This window comes from Schistocerca gregaria, chromosome 3 (genome assembly GCF_023897955.1).
Source record: "Schistocerca gregaria isolate iqSchGreg1 chromosome 3, iqSchGreg1.2, whole genome shotgun sequence".
NCBI classification, from domain to species: Eukaryota; Metazoa; Arthropoda; class Insecta; order Orthoptera; family Acrididae; genus Schistocerca; species Schistocerca gregaria.
This window is the reverse complement of record NC_064922.1, coordinates 509,147,642-509,168,464: the sequence shown is the minus strand read 5'-3', so window position 1 is coordinate 509,168,464 and position 20,823 is coordinate 509,147,642. Positions and strand designations below refer to the sequence as shown.

Sequence of the window (20,823 nt, the reverse complement as noted above, 5' to 3'; positions counted from 1 at the left end):
CCTTGGGTGATCCATGGTTTTATTATAGACTTCTGTTTAATTTGAGTAACTTTTAGAGGAAAACAGTTTTCAAACATGGTAGTGACATTGTTCATGAATGTGTCATATTTTTCATTCATGTCATGAGCACTATAAACATCTTTCCAGTTCATATCTTTGAGCAGTTTTCTAAAACACTCAATTTTTGGTTGATTTAATACTCTCCTGTACTCAGATTTAGCAGTCTTGATAATCTGCTTAGGATTTGCATCTAAAACAAGGAGCTGCATGTCATGATCTGATAGTCCATTTATTACAGGTTTTATGATATGATTTTGTGCCTTTGATTTGTCTATAAAAATGTTATCAATGGCTGTCCTTGAGGATTTAGTGATCCTAATTGGAAAGTTTACAGTGTGAGTTAGATTGAAAGACAACATTACTAACTGCAGTTAATGTATACTGAAAGACTGAATTAGAAAATCTGTATTAAAGTCACCAGCAATCAAAATTTCTTTGTTTCTTACTGTTAAATAACCCAGAAGAGCTTCTAGATGATTTATGAATAGGTTATAATTTTCTGCAGGTGCTCGGTAAATAGTTGCTATTATATAAGATCTGTTATGGAGCTCTACTTCTGTTGCACATGCTTCTAGATGCTGCTCTAAACAGAATTTATTAATGTCAATGTTCTTGAATTTATGGCAGTTTTTAATAAATGTGGCAACTCCTCCTCCCTCCATATGTACTCTGCAGAAGTAGAGTTGACCAAGGCTTGGAAAAGAAATAGGCTGTGGACTTCAAGAAACAATATTATCATTGCCAGATGGTGTTTTTAACACTGTTATTCCTCTTTGTCAATCCAGAATGCTAACTATTGCAGAACCTCATTCTGAAGCAAACACTGAACCATGAGGTATTTACATCTACATCCATACTCCCCAAGCCACCTGACAGTGTGTGGCGGAGGGTACCCTTAGTACCTCTATCGCTTCTCCCTTCTATTCCAGTCTCGTATTGTTCGTGGAAAGAAGGATTGACGGTATGCTTCTGTGTGGGCTCTAATCTCTCTGATTTTATCCTCATGGTCTCTTCGCGAGATGTACGTAGGAGGGAGCAATATACTGCTTGACTCTTCGGTGAAGGTATGTTCTCGAAACTTTAACAAAAGCCTGTAACGAGCTACTGAGCGTCTCTCCTGCAATCTTCCACTGGAGTTTATCTATCATCTCCGTAAAGCTCTCACGATTACTAAAGGATCCTGTAACGAAGCGCGCTGCTCTCTGTTGGATCTTCTCTATCTCTTCTATCAACCCTATCTGCTACGGATCCCACACTGCTGAGCAGTATTCAAGCAGTGGGTGAACAAGTGTACTGTAAGCTATTTCCTTTATTTTCAGATTGCATTTCCTTAGAGCTCTTCCAATGAATCTCAGTCTGGCATCTGCTTTACCTACTATCAACTTTTTATGATCATTCCATTTTAAACCACTCCTAATGCCTACTCCCAGATTATGGATTTAACTGCTTCCAGTTGCTGACCTGCTATTTTGTAGCTAAATGATAAGGGAACTATCTTTCTATGTATTCGCAGCACATTACACTTGTCTACATTGAGATTCAATTGCCATTCCCTGCACCATGCGTCAAATCACTGCAGATCCTCCTGCATTTCAGTACAATTTTCCATTGTTACCTCTCCATACACCACAGCATCATCTGCAAAAAGCCTCAGTGAACTTCCGATGTCATCCACCAGGTCATTTATGTATATTGTGAATAGCAACGGTCCTATGACACTCCCCTGCGGCACACCTGAAATCACTCTTACTTCGGAGGACTTCTCTCCATTGAGAATGACATGCTGCGTTCTGTTATCTAGGAACTCCTCATTGCTATCACACAATTGGTCTGATAGTCCGTATGCTCTTACTTTGTTCATTAAACGACTGTGGGGAACTGTGTCAAACACCTTGTGGAAGTCAAGAAACACGGCATCTACCTGTGAACCCGTGTCTATGGCCCTCTGAGTCTCGCGGACGAATAGCGCGAGCTGGGTTTCACACGACCGTTTTTTTCGAAACCCGTGCTGATTCCTACAGAGTAGATTTCTAGTCTCCAGAAAAGATATTCTACTTGAACATAATACGTGTTCCAAAATTCTGCAACTGATCGATGTTAGAGATATAGGTCTATAGTTCTGCACATCTGTTTGACATTCCTTCTTGAAAACGGGGACGACCTGTGCCCTTTTCCAATCCTTTGGAACGCTACGCTCTCCTAGAGACCTACGGTTCACCGCTGCAAGAAGGAGGCAAGTTCCTTCGCTGTACTCTGTGTAAAATCGAACTGGTATCTCATCAGGTCCAGCAGCCTTTCCTATTTTGAGCAATTTTAATTGTAATATATATGTAAGTATTTATTTGTATCACTCCCCCCTTGCACCACAATCATGAACACAGAAATAAATACATCTGATTATTTGTCAAGCTTTCATGTTTCTTTAGCTGGCAAAAAAATAATTTTTTTCCCAATTCTCAACCAACCAAGAAAATTTCAGGGTACAGAAAAAGTAACCATCCACCTGTAGCTTATTAATATGTAGCATGTTGGCATGTGTAACAGCATACACACTTCTGACTTGAAGGAGTGCTAAGTAGAGAAGTACAGAGACTCCCAAATACAATTATTGAAGAAAATAAATAATGGTCAACCAAATCACAGCACTAATTGCTTAAAGCAAAAGTTGCTCCACTTGCCTCTCTTCCTCTCCTCCATAGATAGATTCTCAAGAACTTATTGTGTATTTCCCATTTACTGTATGATTTCCTTAAGAGGTAGACAGTGTTTTATAAACAGTAAAGGTACATCCATGGAGTTCTAATGAATTTTTAGTAATTTTTAAAATAGTTGATTGTAATACATTTTTAAATCTGTACTGGTTCTTTGTATTGTTTCTCCTAATATTCACAAGTTGGGACACACGACATTGTTCTTATATGCAGCCATTTTATGAATGTACTTCAGTGTATATTTCACTGCAACATTTTGTGCACTGAAGGCAATATTACAAATTGTGATTCTTACACATAAAATTCATATTGTACTTACAGTTTCCTGTGCTTCTGTTACAGAGAAAAAATTGGAAGGCTAATGTTGCAGTCAAGATCTGAAGCAGCCTTTGTTCATAGACTGTACATAAACTTGGTGCAACATTGTTAAAAATAGTCCAGCTCTGACGTTAAAACTGCATTAAAATAAACATATAAAAAGTGAATCATATGAACCTTTAAAAAAGTGACTTATTTTTGTGTGGTTTTTGGAAATGTTGGGGTTAAGCTTAAAATGTATTTCTATTGAGAATGAAATAAGTTTTGATTAAATTCATAACAGTTTTAGAGAGATCAGTGTTATTGTGATTACATAAGAAACAGTCATTGTTTGTAAATACAAATGTACCAATTACTTAATTTCTGGAGATGTGTATGATAATTACCTTGTAATCAGTAGTTGTGCTATTCACTAGTCAAGACACAATATGTGCCGTAGCTGGCAGCTAAACTGATTAGATTCTAATTTTTTTTGAGTGAATCATGAAAGTAAGCTAATGTATGTGTCTCAATCTTGACAAGTTCAGTATTTTCTTATGTACACTGGAATTATATTGCAACTCACAGCACTTAAATATGGGAAGCTCATGAACAATTCCACTCATTTCAGTAGTATCATTACAGTGTTTATATGAGTGTAAAAAAACTTTGAGAAAGGTCTATGAATTCTGATGGTTAAAAAAGTGTCATTTTATTTTGTGCTGTTGTCATTTGCAGTGTTCCTTTGTTTCATTTTGTGATATTAGACTGTGGTGAAAGTTTCAAAAAAATTATTTAGTTGGGTTACACACATGACATCTTTGAAAGTGTATTAATTTGATGAAAGGCCAACATAAACTGTACAATAATCTTTTGTCTTCCAATGTATGGTAATTTAGATCTCAATTATAATTTTACACTATGATCTAATATTGGTTGAGCTGTTTGAATAATTATTATTAGAGTTCATGAGTGGCTCTTGCTTATTTGAGCTGTGTTGTGATGTTCACACAATTCTTATTGTATAAGTACATTCAACTCTTAGCTTTGAACCAAACTATTATGACAAAGAATTTTTGTGCTATGTACTGGATAGCATTTTATATTTTGAAAATTCTGTTGTTTCTAAAGTGACTTATCAGTTCAGAAAACAAGGTTCAGAAGTACATTAAATGTGTTCTGTGAACATTTTTATATCATTTATTTGACATTGTCTTAGATGAATAAAGTTTTGAAATGAAGTGGTTTACCACCTTAAATGATGCTGTAATGCATTCCAAACTTTCATTGCTGCAAGCACTGAATATCCTCCTCCTCTCCCGCCTTGTGATATGAGAAAGAGGTTAATTATTAATCCATTAGTTCTTGACCACCTTCAGTTTTGTCATATTTCTTTCTAATTCAAGCAAAAGTAAAAAAGATAAGTGTGAAGAAGAAACAATAAAGAGAATAAAAAGTTTTTTCATAATAGTCTCTCGACAACCACAAACGCCTTAATGATTTGAATAATTCGACTTTCCTTAGTTTGCCTGGCCAGGTAGCTACGCCCTGCGATGAGATAAGGAGGTGCACTGACCCTGGATCAAACCCGCCTGGTAGTTTCATGACAAGATCCAGCGTACAGGCCAGCCTAGATGTCGTGTTAAGGCAGTGTCCCTAAGTGAATACTGAGCTGGTAGCCAAGTCCTGTCTTAGTTACATGAGACATAAACATATAGAAAACTTTGCTCATTTTTACATGAACAACACCACAAACAGACAGTGTACGCACATTCCGTCCTGGGGTGACGGAGTGGTGAAGAAGGCATCTAACCACCCCTCAACTTAACCATGTCAAATCTGTAGATAACCATGCTGATTCTGTGCTGATCTGGGACAAAGGCACATGAAGACGATCTTTCCCTGGTGAACATATATCTTCCTCTACTCCTACAAGTGTAGGATTTGCAAAAACTAATTTGGTTGCTGCTTTACTGCTGCATAATAGTTTAGAGAATACTGCAAATTCATTTTTAAATGATGACAGGTAAATGATATATACTTTAGTTACACATACAACTAACTTGTTCATGACAAACAGCTCTTATGAAATTAATGCATTGCCACAATGGAAAAGTTGACCTCAATATGACTCACTCATTATTTGGACACTAACCTATAAATGAGCAGAGGCACCTGTTTAGGATGGAGGGGGCAGAGAAGCCTGCTGAATCAATTAAGCGGCAGTACTGTCAATATCAAAGTTTTGAGTTTACCCTTAAAACACTTGGAGGAATAACTGGATGATAGTGATTGGGGAGGGAAAGGGAGAAGGGCTACAAACTAACCGGCAAAAACACCAGTATCAGCTTCTTGATTGTGCATGTGAACGCTTTTTCTGACACACTATTAATTTTTTTTGCAAATGCTTTATGCCTATAGGTTACAGTCTTATTTGATCCGAACAACAATGGTCTGTTGTGATTCCCCATCCACTCCCCCCTATCACCATTCCCTCCTGGATTATTTTCTTTTTCCAATCCCCATCTACCACTTTTTAGTCACTGAAGAGGTAATTACTGCTGCTTGTGCCTGTGAAAACTTTTTGTGACCTATGTTTGGACATTGGTTTTGTGATGAAATAACAACAACTGAAAATACCGAGTATTTTGGTAGCAATATTATGAGAAGTAAAGTTGCTACTCACCATATAGCGGAGATGCTGAGTCGCAGATAGGCACAACAGAAAGACTTTCACTTTTAAAGCTTTCGGTCAATGGACTTCATCAACAAATGACTGCACTCTCTGTCAACTGGAAGCACACTGCCAGAGTGACTGCAAGTGTGTGTGTGTGTGTGTGTGTGTGTGTGTGTGTGTGTGTGTGTGTGTGTGTGTGTGTGTGTTAAATGTTTGTTAAATGTGTTTTATTTATCTCATAACGTACAATATTTCAGAACATATGTCTGATGTACAGGAGACACATCAAGGTTACAATTAGCTTATTTACAATTTTGTCATACTTACAGTAATACTTTGTGAATAATTTACTTACTTAAAATTTGTCAAACTTATAGCATTTACATCTACTATAACTATCAGAAATTTTTATTCCATTTTAGGGATCCAGCTCAAAGTATCACTTCATCCTTCATGAAATCTTCCACAGAGTAGTAGCATCGTTTAATTAGAAAATCATGTAACTTGCTTTTTAAAATATTTACCTTCATACTCATCATGCCACACCCTTTTATAGAGTTGTGAATTTTCATGGCTATATACTGAGGAGTCTGAGCACGCAGTTTTAAGCGATGAGAGGTGAGCATAAAGTTTTCTTTATGTCTCGTGTCATACGAGTGTTCAAAATGATTTTTTTGAATAGATCAGCTCTCCTGCGTAGGAAAAGAATCACCTCAAGGATGTATAGAGAGGGAACAGTTAATATTTTTAGATCTCTAAATAATGGTCTACATGATGCCCTCGGCTGTGCAGAGCACATGTTGCGAACGATTCTTTTTTGCAATTTTAAGATCCGTGTAACGTTTCCAGAGTTTCCCCAAAAAATTATGCCATATCGAATAACTGATTCGAAGTAGCTGTAATACGCTATTTTCCTGGTGGCCATATCAGTGGCACAGGCTAAAATTTCCATTGCAAAAGCAATTTATTTGCTAGATATTCTATATGAGAATTCCAGCTCAAAGTTTTGTCTAAGTTTATTCCCAGGAACCTGACTGAGTCAAGTTCTTTCATTTTTTGATTGTTGTGAGTGATACAGATTTCTTCAGTTTTTGACTTTTTGGATTTAAAACTCATCATGTGGGTTTTTGAAATGTTTAGCCTTAAGCCATTTAGACTGAACCATGTTTCCAGGTTTCTTAACGTATTCATGACACAATGTGGTACATTTTCAGAATTTTCATTTTCAATTAGGGCAGAAGTATCATCTGCAAACAAAGTTAAATGAGTATTTATATTGAGAGGCAAGTCATTTACATAGAACAAGAATAAAATGGGTCCAAGAATTGAGCCTTGAGGAACACCTTGTGTGACAGTTTTCCACTCTGAGAAGTAATCTGCTCCATTTGATGTGATTATTGTGTGTGTGTGTGTGTGTGTGTGTGTGTGTGTGTGTGTGTGTGTGTGTGTATTGTTGACGAAAGCTCCCAATGCCAAAATCTTTTTGCTGTGCCTATCTGCGACTCAACATCTCCACTATATGGTAACAATTTTCCTTCTCATAATATTGTTACATTCCATCCTGGATTTTCCATTGTTTGAGTATTTTTAATCAATGGCTCTGTAGTAGCTTTATGTTCTATAAAGAATCTGAAACATTGATTAGTTACAAAACCTGCAATCTTAAATAATAATATATTTTGAGTAATCAAGGAAATTTACCATTTAATTTTCAGACATTCTGCACTCTGCATCTATGTCCACAAACATTCCACGTGATGACAAGGCAGTTACACAAAGCACTTTATGATCTATTTTGGGGTGGGAGTGAATGTCAATGATATTATTAAATAATATATATTTATTTAAAAAAATAGAAATCCCTAGTCTGCAAAAAAGGAAATGTGGCTGTATCAAATACAAGCTAAAACAAACAAAAAGTATCATCACATTAGCAACTAAAATAGCTGATGTAATCAAAATAATTAAACTGGAATGACAACATCAGTTTCAAAACAGTTTTATCACTTAAAATAGGATTCTTACAATTATTAGTGTTACATTTTCATGCAATTAAAGTATGCTTCTGAAAATAGCAAGTAAATATTACTTGTAAAAATAATAATGCAACTTTGGTCTTGGATGACTACTCACTTTGGAAACAATAATAGGTTCCCCTGAATAGCTCCAAACCAAAAATAAGAATATACAGAGTAGAAAAGATCATTGCTCTAAATACATATTGAGCTTTGGTTGTGATCACAAGACACTACATTTATGACTTACGGGGAACAAGAGATGATACCAATATTTGCACCTAAAAGGTGTTTTGTCCTCCAAGTTACAAATAAAATACAAGAAACCATCAGAGAAGATAAATTTAAAAGACAGTACTATTGTGAAGCTAGTAAGAGATGTCATAGGCATAAACACATTTTAAGGAATGAATTATGCCATCTGTCTTACAATACACCAACAAGCAGTCACAAATTCACTAACAACAAAGGAACTAATATGCCTCCAATTTCTTAATACTTTTTTTAAAAGTAACTCTGAAAATTATGTACAGCTGAAATTGGAATTTCATGCCACTTACAAAGATGGTTTATAACCTTTCTCATTTTTTCAAAGCTTCGTAGAGTTCTCATGATTTGTCGTATAGTAGAGTACTCAACATGAGTAGAAGATGCCTGCACTGCACCACACCGCACTTGCCCAAATTGACTTCTTACAAGTGGCACATGATATGTGGCCATGTGACTGCAGACAAGAGGTAAAAGCAGAGGATGCAGGCGAGTCCATATCTCGACTGATAATGATACTCCCAAATGTCTTTCTATGATATTTTCATATTTCAGTTTTGCTGTCTTTAGCAGTGATTGTATTTCTTCAGGTATGTGCTCCTTTAGTTGTGGTTTTATATCATTACCTTCCAGAACATCTTCAAGTAGCACAATGCCTGGAACAACATGCCCAACACAAATTAGCAATTTATTCATCAGCATGAAGAATGATTCAAAAATATAGTGTGATGTCTGCATTGACACACTGTACTCCACAGACTGCATCATGTAGAATTGAGTACTAAATTATTACATACAGATCTTATAAACAGCAATAGTATGGTTCACAAACAACAATCAATAAGTGTCAGACTTTATACACACACACACACACACACACACACACACACACACACACACACACACACTTGCTGCACTACAGTTAGTCAATTAGTTGCACAGATCGTAAGTGTAATCGTAAGTGTAATCTCTTTGCTATTAAGCAAAATGAGAATGAGGTGCAGTGGTGGATTGCAATAGTCACTGCCTCTTCCAGTATAGTGTTTATGAATGTTGCAGTTACTTTCCAACTGCTGTATGGTTATTATGAACAAAATTCATAAAAGAGTAAACATTTTCTTCCAGGCTGATCATGTGCCACCAAAACGATGCAATGAGGCACTGCTGAAATGAAAATAAGAGAAGTAAATCATCTTTTTGACATTTTCGTTTCCAAAATTTGCTGTTATCCATGGTGACATAGTTGCAGAATTCACATGTGTAAGAAAGTGTGTAACATGTGGCTTCCAGATAACATTATTATCAATATAAACACGCCAGAATTTAAAATATCTTGTTCCATTTATTGATTTATCCTGAGGCATTATTTAGGATGATATGGTCAGGCACAGCACAAATGGTGGTAGTATCGCATATACAAAGTGTAAAATGGCAGTGCTTCAGCTGAGCAGTTATTTGTACTCAGGTGATCCACGTGAAAAGGTTTCTGACATTATTATGGTTGCACGACTTGAATTAACAGACACTGAACGCACAACAGTAGTTGGAGGTAGGCACTTGGGACATTACATTTAAGAGTGCCGAGAATACCAAATTTCAGGCACTACTTTTCACCATGGACAACACAGTGGCCAATGGTCTTCAATTAATGACCGAGAGCAGCAACATTTGTGTAGAATTGTAAGTGTCAACAGAAAAGCAAAACTACATGAAATAACATCAAAATTCAAAGTGGGGCATACAATGAATGTATCTATTACGACAGTGCAGTGAAATATGGCATTAATGGGCTATGGCAGCACATGACCGACTAGAGCGTCTTTGTTAACAGCACAAAATCACCTGCAGTGCATCTGCTGGGGTTGCGGCCATATCAGTTGGACCCTAAATGACTAGAAAATTGTGCCTGGTCAGTAATTACCAATTTTAATTAAGAGAGGGTTTGAGTGTGGTGACACCCCAAGAAGCCATGGATTCAAGTTGTCAACAAGGCACTGTGCAAGCTTGAGGTGGCTCCATAACGGTGTGGGCTGTATTTACTTGGAATAAACTGGGTTCTCTGGTCCATCTGGACAGAACATTAACTGGGAATGGTTATGTTCAGCTACTTGGCGACCATTTGCAGCCATTCATGGACTTGACGTTCCAAAACAACAATGTCATGTCACTCGGCCACAACTGTCCGTAATTGGTTTGAAGAACATTCTGGACAACTCAAGCAAATGATTTGACCACCCAGATCACATGGTATGAATCCCATTTATGGGACATAATCAAGAGATCAGTTCATGCACAACATCCTGCACTGGCAACACCTTCGCAATTACGCATGGCTATAGAGGCAGCCTGGCTCAATATTTCTGCAGGGGGCTTCCAATGACTTAATGAGTCCATGCCGCATTGAGCTGCTGCACTAGGCCAGGCAAAAGATGGTCTGACACAATACTGGGAGGTATCACATGACTTTTGTCACCTCAGTGTATAACTAACTACATGCAGTGTCTTTCATCCAACTTCAGTGACAGTCCATCTGCAGAAAACTAGTTGTTAATTTTCAAAAAAAACTTTACTTTTACAAGTGTTGAAGTTTCTCAACTAGGCTTGATTATAATACTTTCACTGTCAGCACAGGTAACTGTTTCAGCAGTTTCCAGGAGTTCAACTGAGATACTGTTTCCATTTTATGCACAATATTTTGATGACCAACCTAGTCGGCTTCTTCAAGTGGTGCAAGTTGTGTTGCTATGTGTATTCGCTGTCTGGTTAGAGTATAAGTAACAGCACACAACAACAACAACAACAACAACAACAACAATAATAATAATAATAATAATAATAATAATAATAATAGCACTCAGTGAGTCACGCTGAGAAAACCTGAGAGATGATAACAATTTCAGCTCCTTGAATATACAGAGGGGTAACAAATGATTTATTGAGTTTTGACATCTTATAACCTCAAATACTTAATGCCTCCCATTTGTACTAATTTTCATTCGAAAGAGTACACTTTAAAGTTTTGTTTATATCATTCCTGTTTGATTCATCAGGTGGCAGAATGGTAACAGTTCACAAAATAGCGACTAATAAACAGAAAGCATTTTGCATGTTGCAATATGAGAAGACAGAATCCGTCACTAGTGTGTAGCATGGATTCCGAACACAGTACAACATACAGCCGCCAACTCACCAATACATTCTGTGATGTTATCAATAGTTCAAAGATACTGGCTGCCTCTGTAAGCAAAAGCTCTGAGTGACCACCTGTCATGGAGGAAACAGTTGAGAGCGTCCAATATGTATTTCTTCCTAGCCCAAAGAAATCCATGTAATGCAAGGCAGCCAACTGTGTGCAAGATTCTGCAGAAACTGTATCACATACAGCTGTTGCAACACTTGTAGCCAAATGACTGCACCCTCAAATGTGAATTTTGTGAAAGTTTCCAGGAGTTCGGGGTGATATTGCTTAATAGAGGTGGTGTGTTGCAGCTGGTTCGTGAGGGTTATTGGAGGACTAATATATGTAGATACGACATGGGCAATTTGTTTGTGGACTGTGTCTGCCTGTGAAGAACTCAGTATGACCTCCAGCATACTGGGCTAGGAATATATGCTGTACATGGGTGACCAGACTGCTGCAAAAGCCGTTTTACTGGAGAGGAATGGTAGCTTTCAAAACAGTGGTGCTGCCAATGGTTGGTGGACTCGATGTGGACAGAGGTTTTTGATGGAAATATCAGAGTGACATAGGTCAATATACAAGATGGCAGTGAATTGGATTGAGGAGGACTAAGTTAAGTTGACAGGAGTTGGTGGAAGAATGAGGGGTGTGGGTGTCTTCCTGTGAGTCCATATCATGAAAGTATCTCTGAGTACTCTGACCCAGACAAGGGGTTTAGGACCTTGGGTGGCTAGGAAGGTTTCCTCATTACGACTCATCATGAACAAGGTGGCATAGGAGAGTGCCAAAAGGATATACAATGTTTAAGGATAGAGGTTGTTGGTAGGCAATGAAATAAATAGTTTGTTTGTTTTATATGGGAAGCTAGGACAGAGCCAATGGGTAGAAGCTGTTAGTCATCATCAACTGAGATTCTTTATCATGTGAGCTTAATAACCAGCAACAATATGGCACCCAGGATGCTTAGGTTTATGGGTTTTAGGAAGCATGTGCATGTGCAAGATGTAACTGGGGTAAGATGTGAGATGGATTTGGGGGAGACAGTCTGAGATGGAACAAAGGGTTTGAGTAATGACTGGAGGTTATGCTGGAGTTTGTCTGTCCCCCACAGTCTTGGCACCAGTGGACAGAACATCTGTAATAATGAGCACGTTCTTACCCATGATGCTGAGGTATTGTAGCTGAAAGAGGCAAGCAACTGATGGATACCTTCTGTCAGATAATCACGGTGGTTCATCATGACAGTGCTGGAGCTTTTGCAGGAAGGATGATCAAATCACAGGCTATCTTAGAGATGAGGGTGACTGTTCTTTCCTCCATAGTGAGGTTTGTCTTATTGGTAAAGGACACACAAAGAGGACAAGGCGAGAGTGGATATAAGAAATTGCAGAAAGGTGGCCAGGTGTTAACAGGGTAGGAGATAGAGAGGGTTACAGTTGGACAGAGGTACGATATGGGTGAGGAACATTGAATTTTGGTCAGAGAAGTTGGTGGCAAGAAGTGCTTTCACTGTAGGGTTCAGGAAAAGAAGAGTAGGTCCCTAACAAATTTAGCAAGACTAGAAGCTCTGTCCCATACAGTCTAGCCACCAGTGGACAGCACATTTATAATAATGAGCAAATCCTTGCCCAGTAAGCTGAACTCAGGCCTTCACAGATAAGCATTACTCTTCAGATCTACATTCTGTATGCTGCTGTTGCCAGCTTTCAAGTGAGAGGGCAAAAGGCTGCCAGCTGTACTGCCTGAACGTCACATTTGCCTACAACTGCAAGAACAGTAAGGCACTGCCACAGAAAAAAAAGTACACATGTACAGGCTTCTGTGAAATTCAAGGTTTTATTAATGCCCATTAAAGATGTCACTGATGGCATAGGAAAGATCTTGCCAAGTGGAACATTGTTGTAATCTACAAAACAGCCTAAAAAATACAGGAATACAGTGTTGGCCACAGGCATATGTAAACCACTGGAAAACACTAGAATTTGTAAGATTCTGTGTAGCTATGGGGATATGTACATAGGTGCTACCAAGAACGGCCATAAAACAAGAAGAAGAACACAAGGAAAACTGTACAAGGAGAGAACCAGATGGATTAGCTGCTGCAGAACATGCACTGCAGCATGGAGTTCATTTTTCATAAAACTGAGGTACTGGCAGGCAGAAGTGAATACGCTGGACAACTATACAGGTAGGCTGCAGAAATTGCGAAACAACTCAATAATTTTAATTGGGAGGGAGAGGGTGTAGACCTGAATAATATCTAGATTCCAGTGCTAAAGATGGTGTATACCAATCTTCCACTATGGGTTACAGCAACTGACAATGGCCAATTGTGTTGAGTATTCAAAATATGTGACACACGCCTTATGCAGGAGCATGCAGAACTGGAATTTCACTTCAGTTGGTAGCAAGTCAGGATGTGCATTGGATCTTCAAAGATATACGAACTTCATTCGACCATGGCATAATGGCCCAGAATATTTTAGTAAGCATCACTGTGACATAACTTTTTACATCGTCGACATCAGTAAAATTCTTTGCTTTCCAGTCCCTTTTCATACTATGTAAAAGGAAGAAGTCCAAGGGAGCTAAATCTGGTGAACACACAGCTTTGTGCGCAGGAGCATTTTCACAGTGTAGCAACCACTTGTCGAAAGTCCACAATGTCAGACATTTCTGCGACAAACTTCTGTGCAGTCTCTTTTCTTAATCTCCACATAGAATTGCTTGTTTAGTGTCTGTAGCTGAGAAATATTCTAAGTCTTTACATTAGATTTTGTTTGAAAAGGTCTCATGGAAGCCTAGGAGGATGTTCCTCATGGCATTGTACTGCTTCCAATGGCATGCATCCATGGCACGGTACAAGTTTAGTATAGCTCTTTGCCTCAATGGCAGTGTATCCAGAAATGACCATCAATTTGGTGTAACAAAGAATGTGATTCACCCAACCAGGCAACATGTTTTGATTGATCCATAGTCTAATACTGATTATCCTGTGCCTATTGCAATCGAAATTGATGATGATGATCAGCCAACATGGGACTGGGAACATTTGGGGTTGCCTACTGTAGAGCTCCATATTCAATAATGTGCACTAAATAGTGTGTTGCTCAACATTTCTGCCTGCACCAGCATTGTACTCTGTCATCAGAGCTGCCATTTATCACCACCTACTCTGCTTTAGACAGTGAGCAAGCCTCTGACCACCTCATTCTGTGATGAGGTGTGGATCTTTAACACCTTGTTGCATACTCGTGGTTTCACACTACTTTAACTACCTTCTATAGATGCTTACGACAGTAGCAGCAGAACAGTTTTGCCATTTCTGAGACGGTTTTCTTGGGCCATAATAATCTATCCTTACTCAAGCCACTGATATCGGTGTATCCCCCCCCCCCCCCCCTCAATTTGTGACCTGTAATTATTGCTAGAAAGAGTCCCCACTCATCTCTGCACAACTTATATCTTTGTGTCATGCACCCAGAACGCCACCAGGTGGCATTCAATTTCACTGTGGACATATAAATAAAGACTAATTGATTACTTATACTTTAATTTGAAAAATGTCTAACACAAGCCTAAATTTAATAATCCAGATTTATCAAGGATGGAATATTAATCTTTTGTAATACTCGTAATAGGCTGAAGAAAACTGACATTCTACTTCCCTGACAAAACTACACTTCATTTAAACTGTCCTGTTCTCTTTGTTAGTAAACAGCCAAAGTACATTTTTTGTAAAGTAAGAAGTAGAAGTAGCAGAAGCAGAAGCTGTAGCACTGATATTAGATAATATATATACCTTACACAGACTGAACAATAAGTTGTAGCAAATAAGACTTGCCTCAAGCAAATACTTTCTACAAGTGGATTGATTGGGGAATCTTCAAGAAGACCTTAAATTTCTTTCAAATGGCCTCCTAGGAGTCAAACCCAGAAAAATTGGTTATTCAGAACTAATTTGCTCCACTGAAATACAGGGTGGTTCAAAAGCACCAGAGAAATCAAGAATCAATGAGTCAAAATGTTACCAGCAGCAAAGTATTGTTCACAGAAATGCGCAAAATGCTATGGTTATTTTTTTTAATATATAAAAGAAAAGGGACTGCCTCTATATGATCTATCAGACTTTCAGTGATAATGAATAATTTATAGTGATCCACCACACCTAAACAAGATGATAAAGTTTTTCCAGAAGATATTTATCAGCCCTTAAATATACAACTGTGGATGTGTTCTCTTGTCATACAGAATCAGATATTATATAAAAGAAGGGAAAGGCAAACACTTACCTGTTGAGGAGTGGTGCTTGCCACACAGAAACATGCAATAGAAACAGTTAGTGCTAGCTTCTGAGCTATTGTTCTTTCTTTAGTAAGAGTACACACCTGTGGGATCACTCTCATCAGAAGGAGCTCAAAAGGTAGTGCTAACTGTTTTCTAGTAAGTGTTTGTGTGTGCCACACGCCATTCCTGTTTAGGTAGGTGGTTGGTTGCCTCTCGCTTCTTTATGTATTTTTCCATCAAGGAGTTTCCATTTGTATCAGACGATGTATTTGGAAAGAGGCTACTACTTATTCTTACTGAAAACAATGATGAAAATATTTAAGATGGTACACTGTTTGAAAGCACTTGAAAGAACTGGAAGACCAAAGAAATCTACTGAATATCTGCAAAAATATAATATGACGCTGACACAAGATTAGCAGCATCTGCACACACTGAACACAACATGTACAAAATCTGAAGATTAATTCATATTACAAATAACACTGTTTTACGATCACTTAAGATGATCCTAAAAAATTACCCTTATAAGATTCAACATGTACAGGAACTGAAACTTATGCAAGACCTCAAAGAATTTGCATATTTGGTTTTCAACAGATAGAAAAATAACAGGGACTGCCTACTAAACATCACGTGGTCAGGCAAGACAGTTTTCTCTTAGTGGCAGATACAAAAGACTCACTTTTAAATATGATGATCCAGTTCCAACAAGCAATAGTGCAAATCTTTGCATCAACCCGCCCCAACAATATAGTACATATTTCCCACAACACTGTTTATGGTCCATTTTCTTTTAACTGTACTACTGTGAATTTCTGCAAACTTATGTGCTCTGTTGCTATGCAATGTCTTTAAGAAAGATGGCAATACTTTATCTCCGCAGGACAGGCAAGTGCCTGTACACAACACATCATCTCCAACAACTATCATAATGGATGTGGCAGTCACTGTGTCAGTAATAGTCTCTCCCATCGTAATGGCCTTAACAATATCCAATCTCGCAGCTTTTGATTATGGGGGCATTTAAAATCAAGTGTACAGATATCAGTTAATGTTATTGGTGCTGTATAACAGAGCTACTTGCAGTCATCTACATTGTAATAAAGAAAATGGCCAGGATAAAACAGTGGGCTGGACTAGGAATCACATATGGATCTTAGCAAAGAAGGATTCAATTCAGGACATAATATAATCCAAAAAACTTTCACTCCCACAAGGGTATTTTTTCTTCCCTTCTTTTAAAAAAAATCCTATATTATGCACTATATTGAAAACTGGATCATATTATTTGCAATGCCTTCCAAATTACTGCTTTTTTCTCTTCTTCTCACTTCTGGAGTGATATAAGTTAATACATACAAAACTGTTGGCAAGCTCTTGACAAACAAAAGGTACTTCTTAATGAGGGGGTGATTTTAAAAGAGGAGAACTGTGTGGTTACAGTCAAGATGTAAATGTCTACTTAAGAATCTCCTGTTATACAAAACTTTACCATTATGGAGCAGAACTAGAGCAATGGTTTAGTGCCATTTATTTATTAGTGATGCATGAAGAATAAAGCTCTACAATATGTTATTGTATATTCTTTGCACTGTGTTCACGTCATTTCAGGCGTGTAACATTCTGGATTATTGGTATCCAAATCATAACATTTCTACATTACTGGCCTCTGAATCAATATACTGCCTGATATCTCCTCACACTTTCCCATGCACACCTGTGCAGCTACACTGCACTGTCTGAACACACAATGTCAGACACGAGTGGGGTGAGATGGGGTAGGAAGAGGGCAAAAGAGGTGGGGTTGGGGAGGGATAGCTTACAGTCCAGAAGATGGCAGCACTTGGATGAGCTATGAATGTGACAGGGTACTAGAGCCAGTTAATTCATGTGACCCTCCTTGAACTCATCAGCTCTGGTGCCCTTGTGCCACTTTCCTAACCCATGCATCTGCTGCCCCCCCCCCCCCCCCCCAGCTACCAACTAGCTCTCTATCCCTTAAACTACCCCTCCCTAAACCCTCCTCCTCCTTCCCACCTCTTTTCTTTCTGCCCCTACCACCTGACAACCCCTACCCCAATCCACCTGCCAAACTGATTCTAGTGTGTTTTGTGAGGATTAAGGGTGTGTGATAATATGGTGCGGGAAATCTGTTCACAGACTGGGTTTGGGGAATGGAATTCTTGTCACTGCAGATATGTCATCCACAAGCGGCCAGTCTAAATGCGAGCATTTTCTTTCTTTTTTAATATTTTTTGTGGCTGGGGTGCAGCTGTCAAAGAAAATGTACTGTTGGTGGTTAGTAAGCTTGATATGGACACACATGTATAGAGCTATTAGAGAGATGGTGGTCAACATCCAGGAAAATGGCACATTTGGCTACAGAGGACCAGGTGAAAGGGATTGGAGAGAAGGTCTCAAGATTGTGGAGGAATGAGTATAGGGTGTCTTGGTCTAGCATCCATATCATGAAGATCATATGAATGAACCTGAACCACAGTCAGAGATCATCACATGGTGTGCTCCGTGTTTAAAAATGGAGTCTTCTACAAATAACTTTGCAATTTCCGGAGCTTTAGCAGTTGGCACACGTTTGGCGAGAGCATAATGGGTGAGGAAGTCAGTGTAGAACATAATGGGTGAGGCAGTCAGTGTAGACTGTTATCCATCACTTGTCAACTTTGGGGACCTCCCAAGGGTAAATTCCAAATCAGGTGCATAGTGGTGCTGCATGTACCAGACACCCAGAAGGTAATTGTGGCAGTGGCAGTTCTGTCACTGGCATTCCTTACAGTGGCTCACATAGTGTCTAATGGATTGGTAGAAACCTGGCCAGTGCTACCTGTCTCACACTATGCCTAGTCTCTTCAGAAATCTCAGGTGACAAGATGTAGGAGTGTCGCAGAAATACTTCACGATAGGCAGCCATAGATGAGCTGGGATGACAAGCAACCACTTTCAGCCCATTGGATAATAGTTCCTTTTATACAATGTTCGGTTTACTGGTTGTAATTCTCCTTTAATCAGATCCTCCTCCTTCAGGTCTTCTATGGTTTTCACAAGTGCAATGTCATCTAACACAGTGACAACGATGTTTCATTCAAAGGATTGTTGCCACAGGATTAGCTGAAAGTCAATCAGCACCCTCACATTTGTATACCACTGTGACTTCATATTTCTCAAAACATTAGTGCACAACTTGCCAGTCAACCCAACAAATCCTTCATTCTAGTCAGCCAGCATAAACAATGTGGTCTGGCACAATGGTGAAAAGTTTGCCAAATAAATACATCTGGAACATTTTTTATGACCCATACAACAACAAGATACCCTTTCTCATCTTGGACTCTGGAAGCATAAGCCCATCATCTTTCTCAATGTGCACTAGAACTGCACGTATGCTGTAACTGCTAACATAGGTGCGAAGTTATGTGTCTGTGTACTTGTCATACTACACTAGGACCATAGATGCTGTTAACACCTCCCCAAGGACTTCATTCCAGGAAAAACTGGCCTCTTCCTATAGAAGTTGTTGCAAGGGGCATGTCTTGGTACAAAAGTCCATTATTAATCACTGATAATACAATCGCCTTCTGAGAAAATTTCCAAATAACGAATATGCTGGGAAGGCATACAATGTGTGACTGCTCTTATTGTCTCTGGATCGAGATGGACTCCATTTTCATTCAGCAGGTGCCCAAAGATTTTTATTTCTTGGATGGCAAAGAGGCATTTTTTCGGGTTCAGGTGGAGGCCTGCAGTCAGAACATGCTTTAACATGGTTGTCAGGCAGCTTGGATGTCCTTCAAATGTCTTTTAAAAAATGACAGTGTCACCCAGATAGCAAAGACATGTCTTTCATTTGAGGTATTGAAGCAGTGTGTCCATCATACATTCAAAGGTAGCTGGAGTGCTCTGAACCCATAGAGAAATTACGAAGGCAGTCTTTTGTTTTTGAGCATAGTCAACCTTGATTTGCCAGAAGCCAGTTTGGATGTCCATAGTTGAGAAATTCTTTATTCCTTTCAAGCAGTCTAGGTTAGCATCAATGGGTAGCTCTGGTAGACACCTGTTTTCATGCTTTTGTTCAGTCATTGGTAGTGAACAAAGATACGTTATGCCATGTTCCATATTTCTTCTTCACTAGGACCACAGGTAAGGTTCAATGTCGTCATCCTGCACTTCCATCCAGATTATCTGTCATTCAGCCGGTGACACCCTATATGAACACTGGCTAATTGGTAGATGATTCCTAGTGTAGATACAGTGTTTTACCATGGTCCTCACGATCTGTCTTTCTCAGCTCTGGATTTGTAAGCATCCGAAAACAGGGCAGAACAGCTAAATCTTGCTGACAGTGTTTCTCAGTCACGTGCACATCCATTTGGCAGTTCAATACTAGCTTCCTCCCTACATTGTCTGTAGTGTACGATATTTTGATGGCATGACTCACTGTATTCTTCAGGTGCTCCCTGAGACTGGTCATTGAGTGGGTCGAGTACAGTATTTATGCCTGGAGCAGAAACACCATGTTCTTTGTCCGTCCACACTGTGTCAGGGGCAGTTCTAGTTGTCCTCTCTTGCCGCTGGTGCTCCTGACAGCTTCCCACACCCAGCTTGGCTGTCCTCTGGTATTGTGCCCATCGTCTGATGCTCTGTTTCATGTGTCTGCACCATGCCAGGTGTTCTAAATGCTGACTGCTGCCATGTTGTGACAGGTAAAATTTTGGTGCCATCAAACAACCAAGTTCTAGACAGTGCTCTGCTATTGTTGATTTGGTTGCATTAAGTTTGGTATGCCTCTGGAGTTCTTTACAGCTGATGTTCACCATCCTGGTGGTCTGGCCAATGTATGACTTACTACACTGGCACGTTTTGTTGTAAATATACGCCATCCACAGCCCCAGGTCATCCAGTACACTCCCCATCAGTTCCCAAATTTTAGTGAGTTGGCAGAATATGCTTTTGATATGTTTCCAGAAGATTCTGCTGATTCTGGCAGAGATTGGTCCAGCATATGGCAGAAATGCCATGTTCTTTGCCTCTTCTTGTTCATCTTCTGGACCCTCTGGCAGACTGGCCAGGCAAAATGCCTTCTGAATAGCTCTGGACGAGTATCCATTTTTTGCAGAACACTGATTGTACATGTTCTATTTTTGCTGCCAGACTGTTAGGATCTGAAAGGGTCTATGCAACATGAACTAAAGTTCTGAGCACTCTGTTCTTCTTGCCAGATGGTCACAACTATTGCCTTGTCAGTATGTCAGCACAAGTTGGTTTGCGGTACACAATATGCCCAATGGTGCTATCTGCCTCCCTCTCGAC

General features: G+C 39.0%; 1 protein-coding gene across 6 annotated transcripts in view; it reads right to left on the bottom strand.

Moving 5' to 3' along the window:
• Window positions 1–6,690: 6,690 nt before the first annotated feature.
• Window positions 6,691–20,823, bottom strand: part of LOC126354670 (uncharacterized) — a 192,321-nt gene continuing 178,188 nt past the window's right edge. For 4 of the 6 annotated variants that reach the window (XM_050004462.1, XM_050004465.1, XM_050004464.1 and 1 more), the window contains one exon: window positions 7,322–8,683. In XM_050004462.1, coding sequence (XP_049860419.1) covers window positions 8,265–8,683 — 419 coding nt within the window. In that variant the 3' untranslated portion in view covers window positions 7,322–8,264. Of the gene's footprint in view, window positions 8,684–20,823 lie in introns of all 6 variants that reach the window. The other 2 variants (XM_050004468.1, XM_050004467.1) reach the window with 1 other exon arrangement.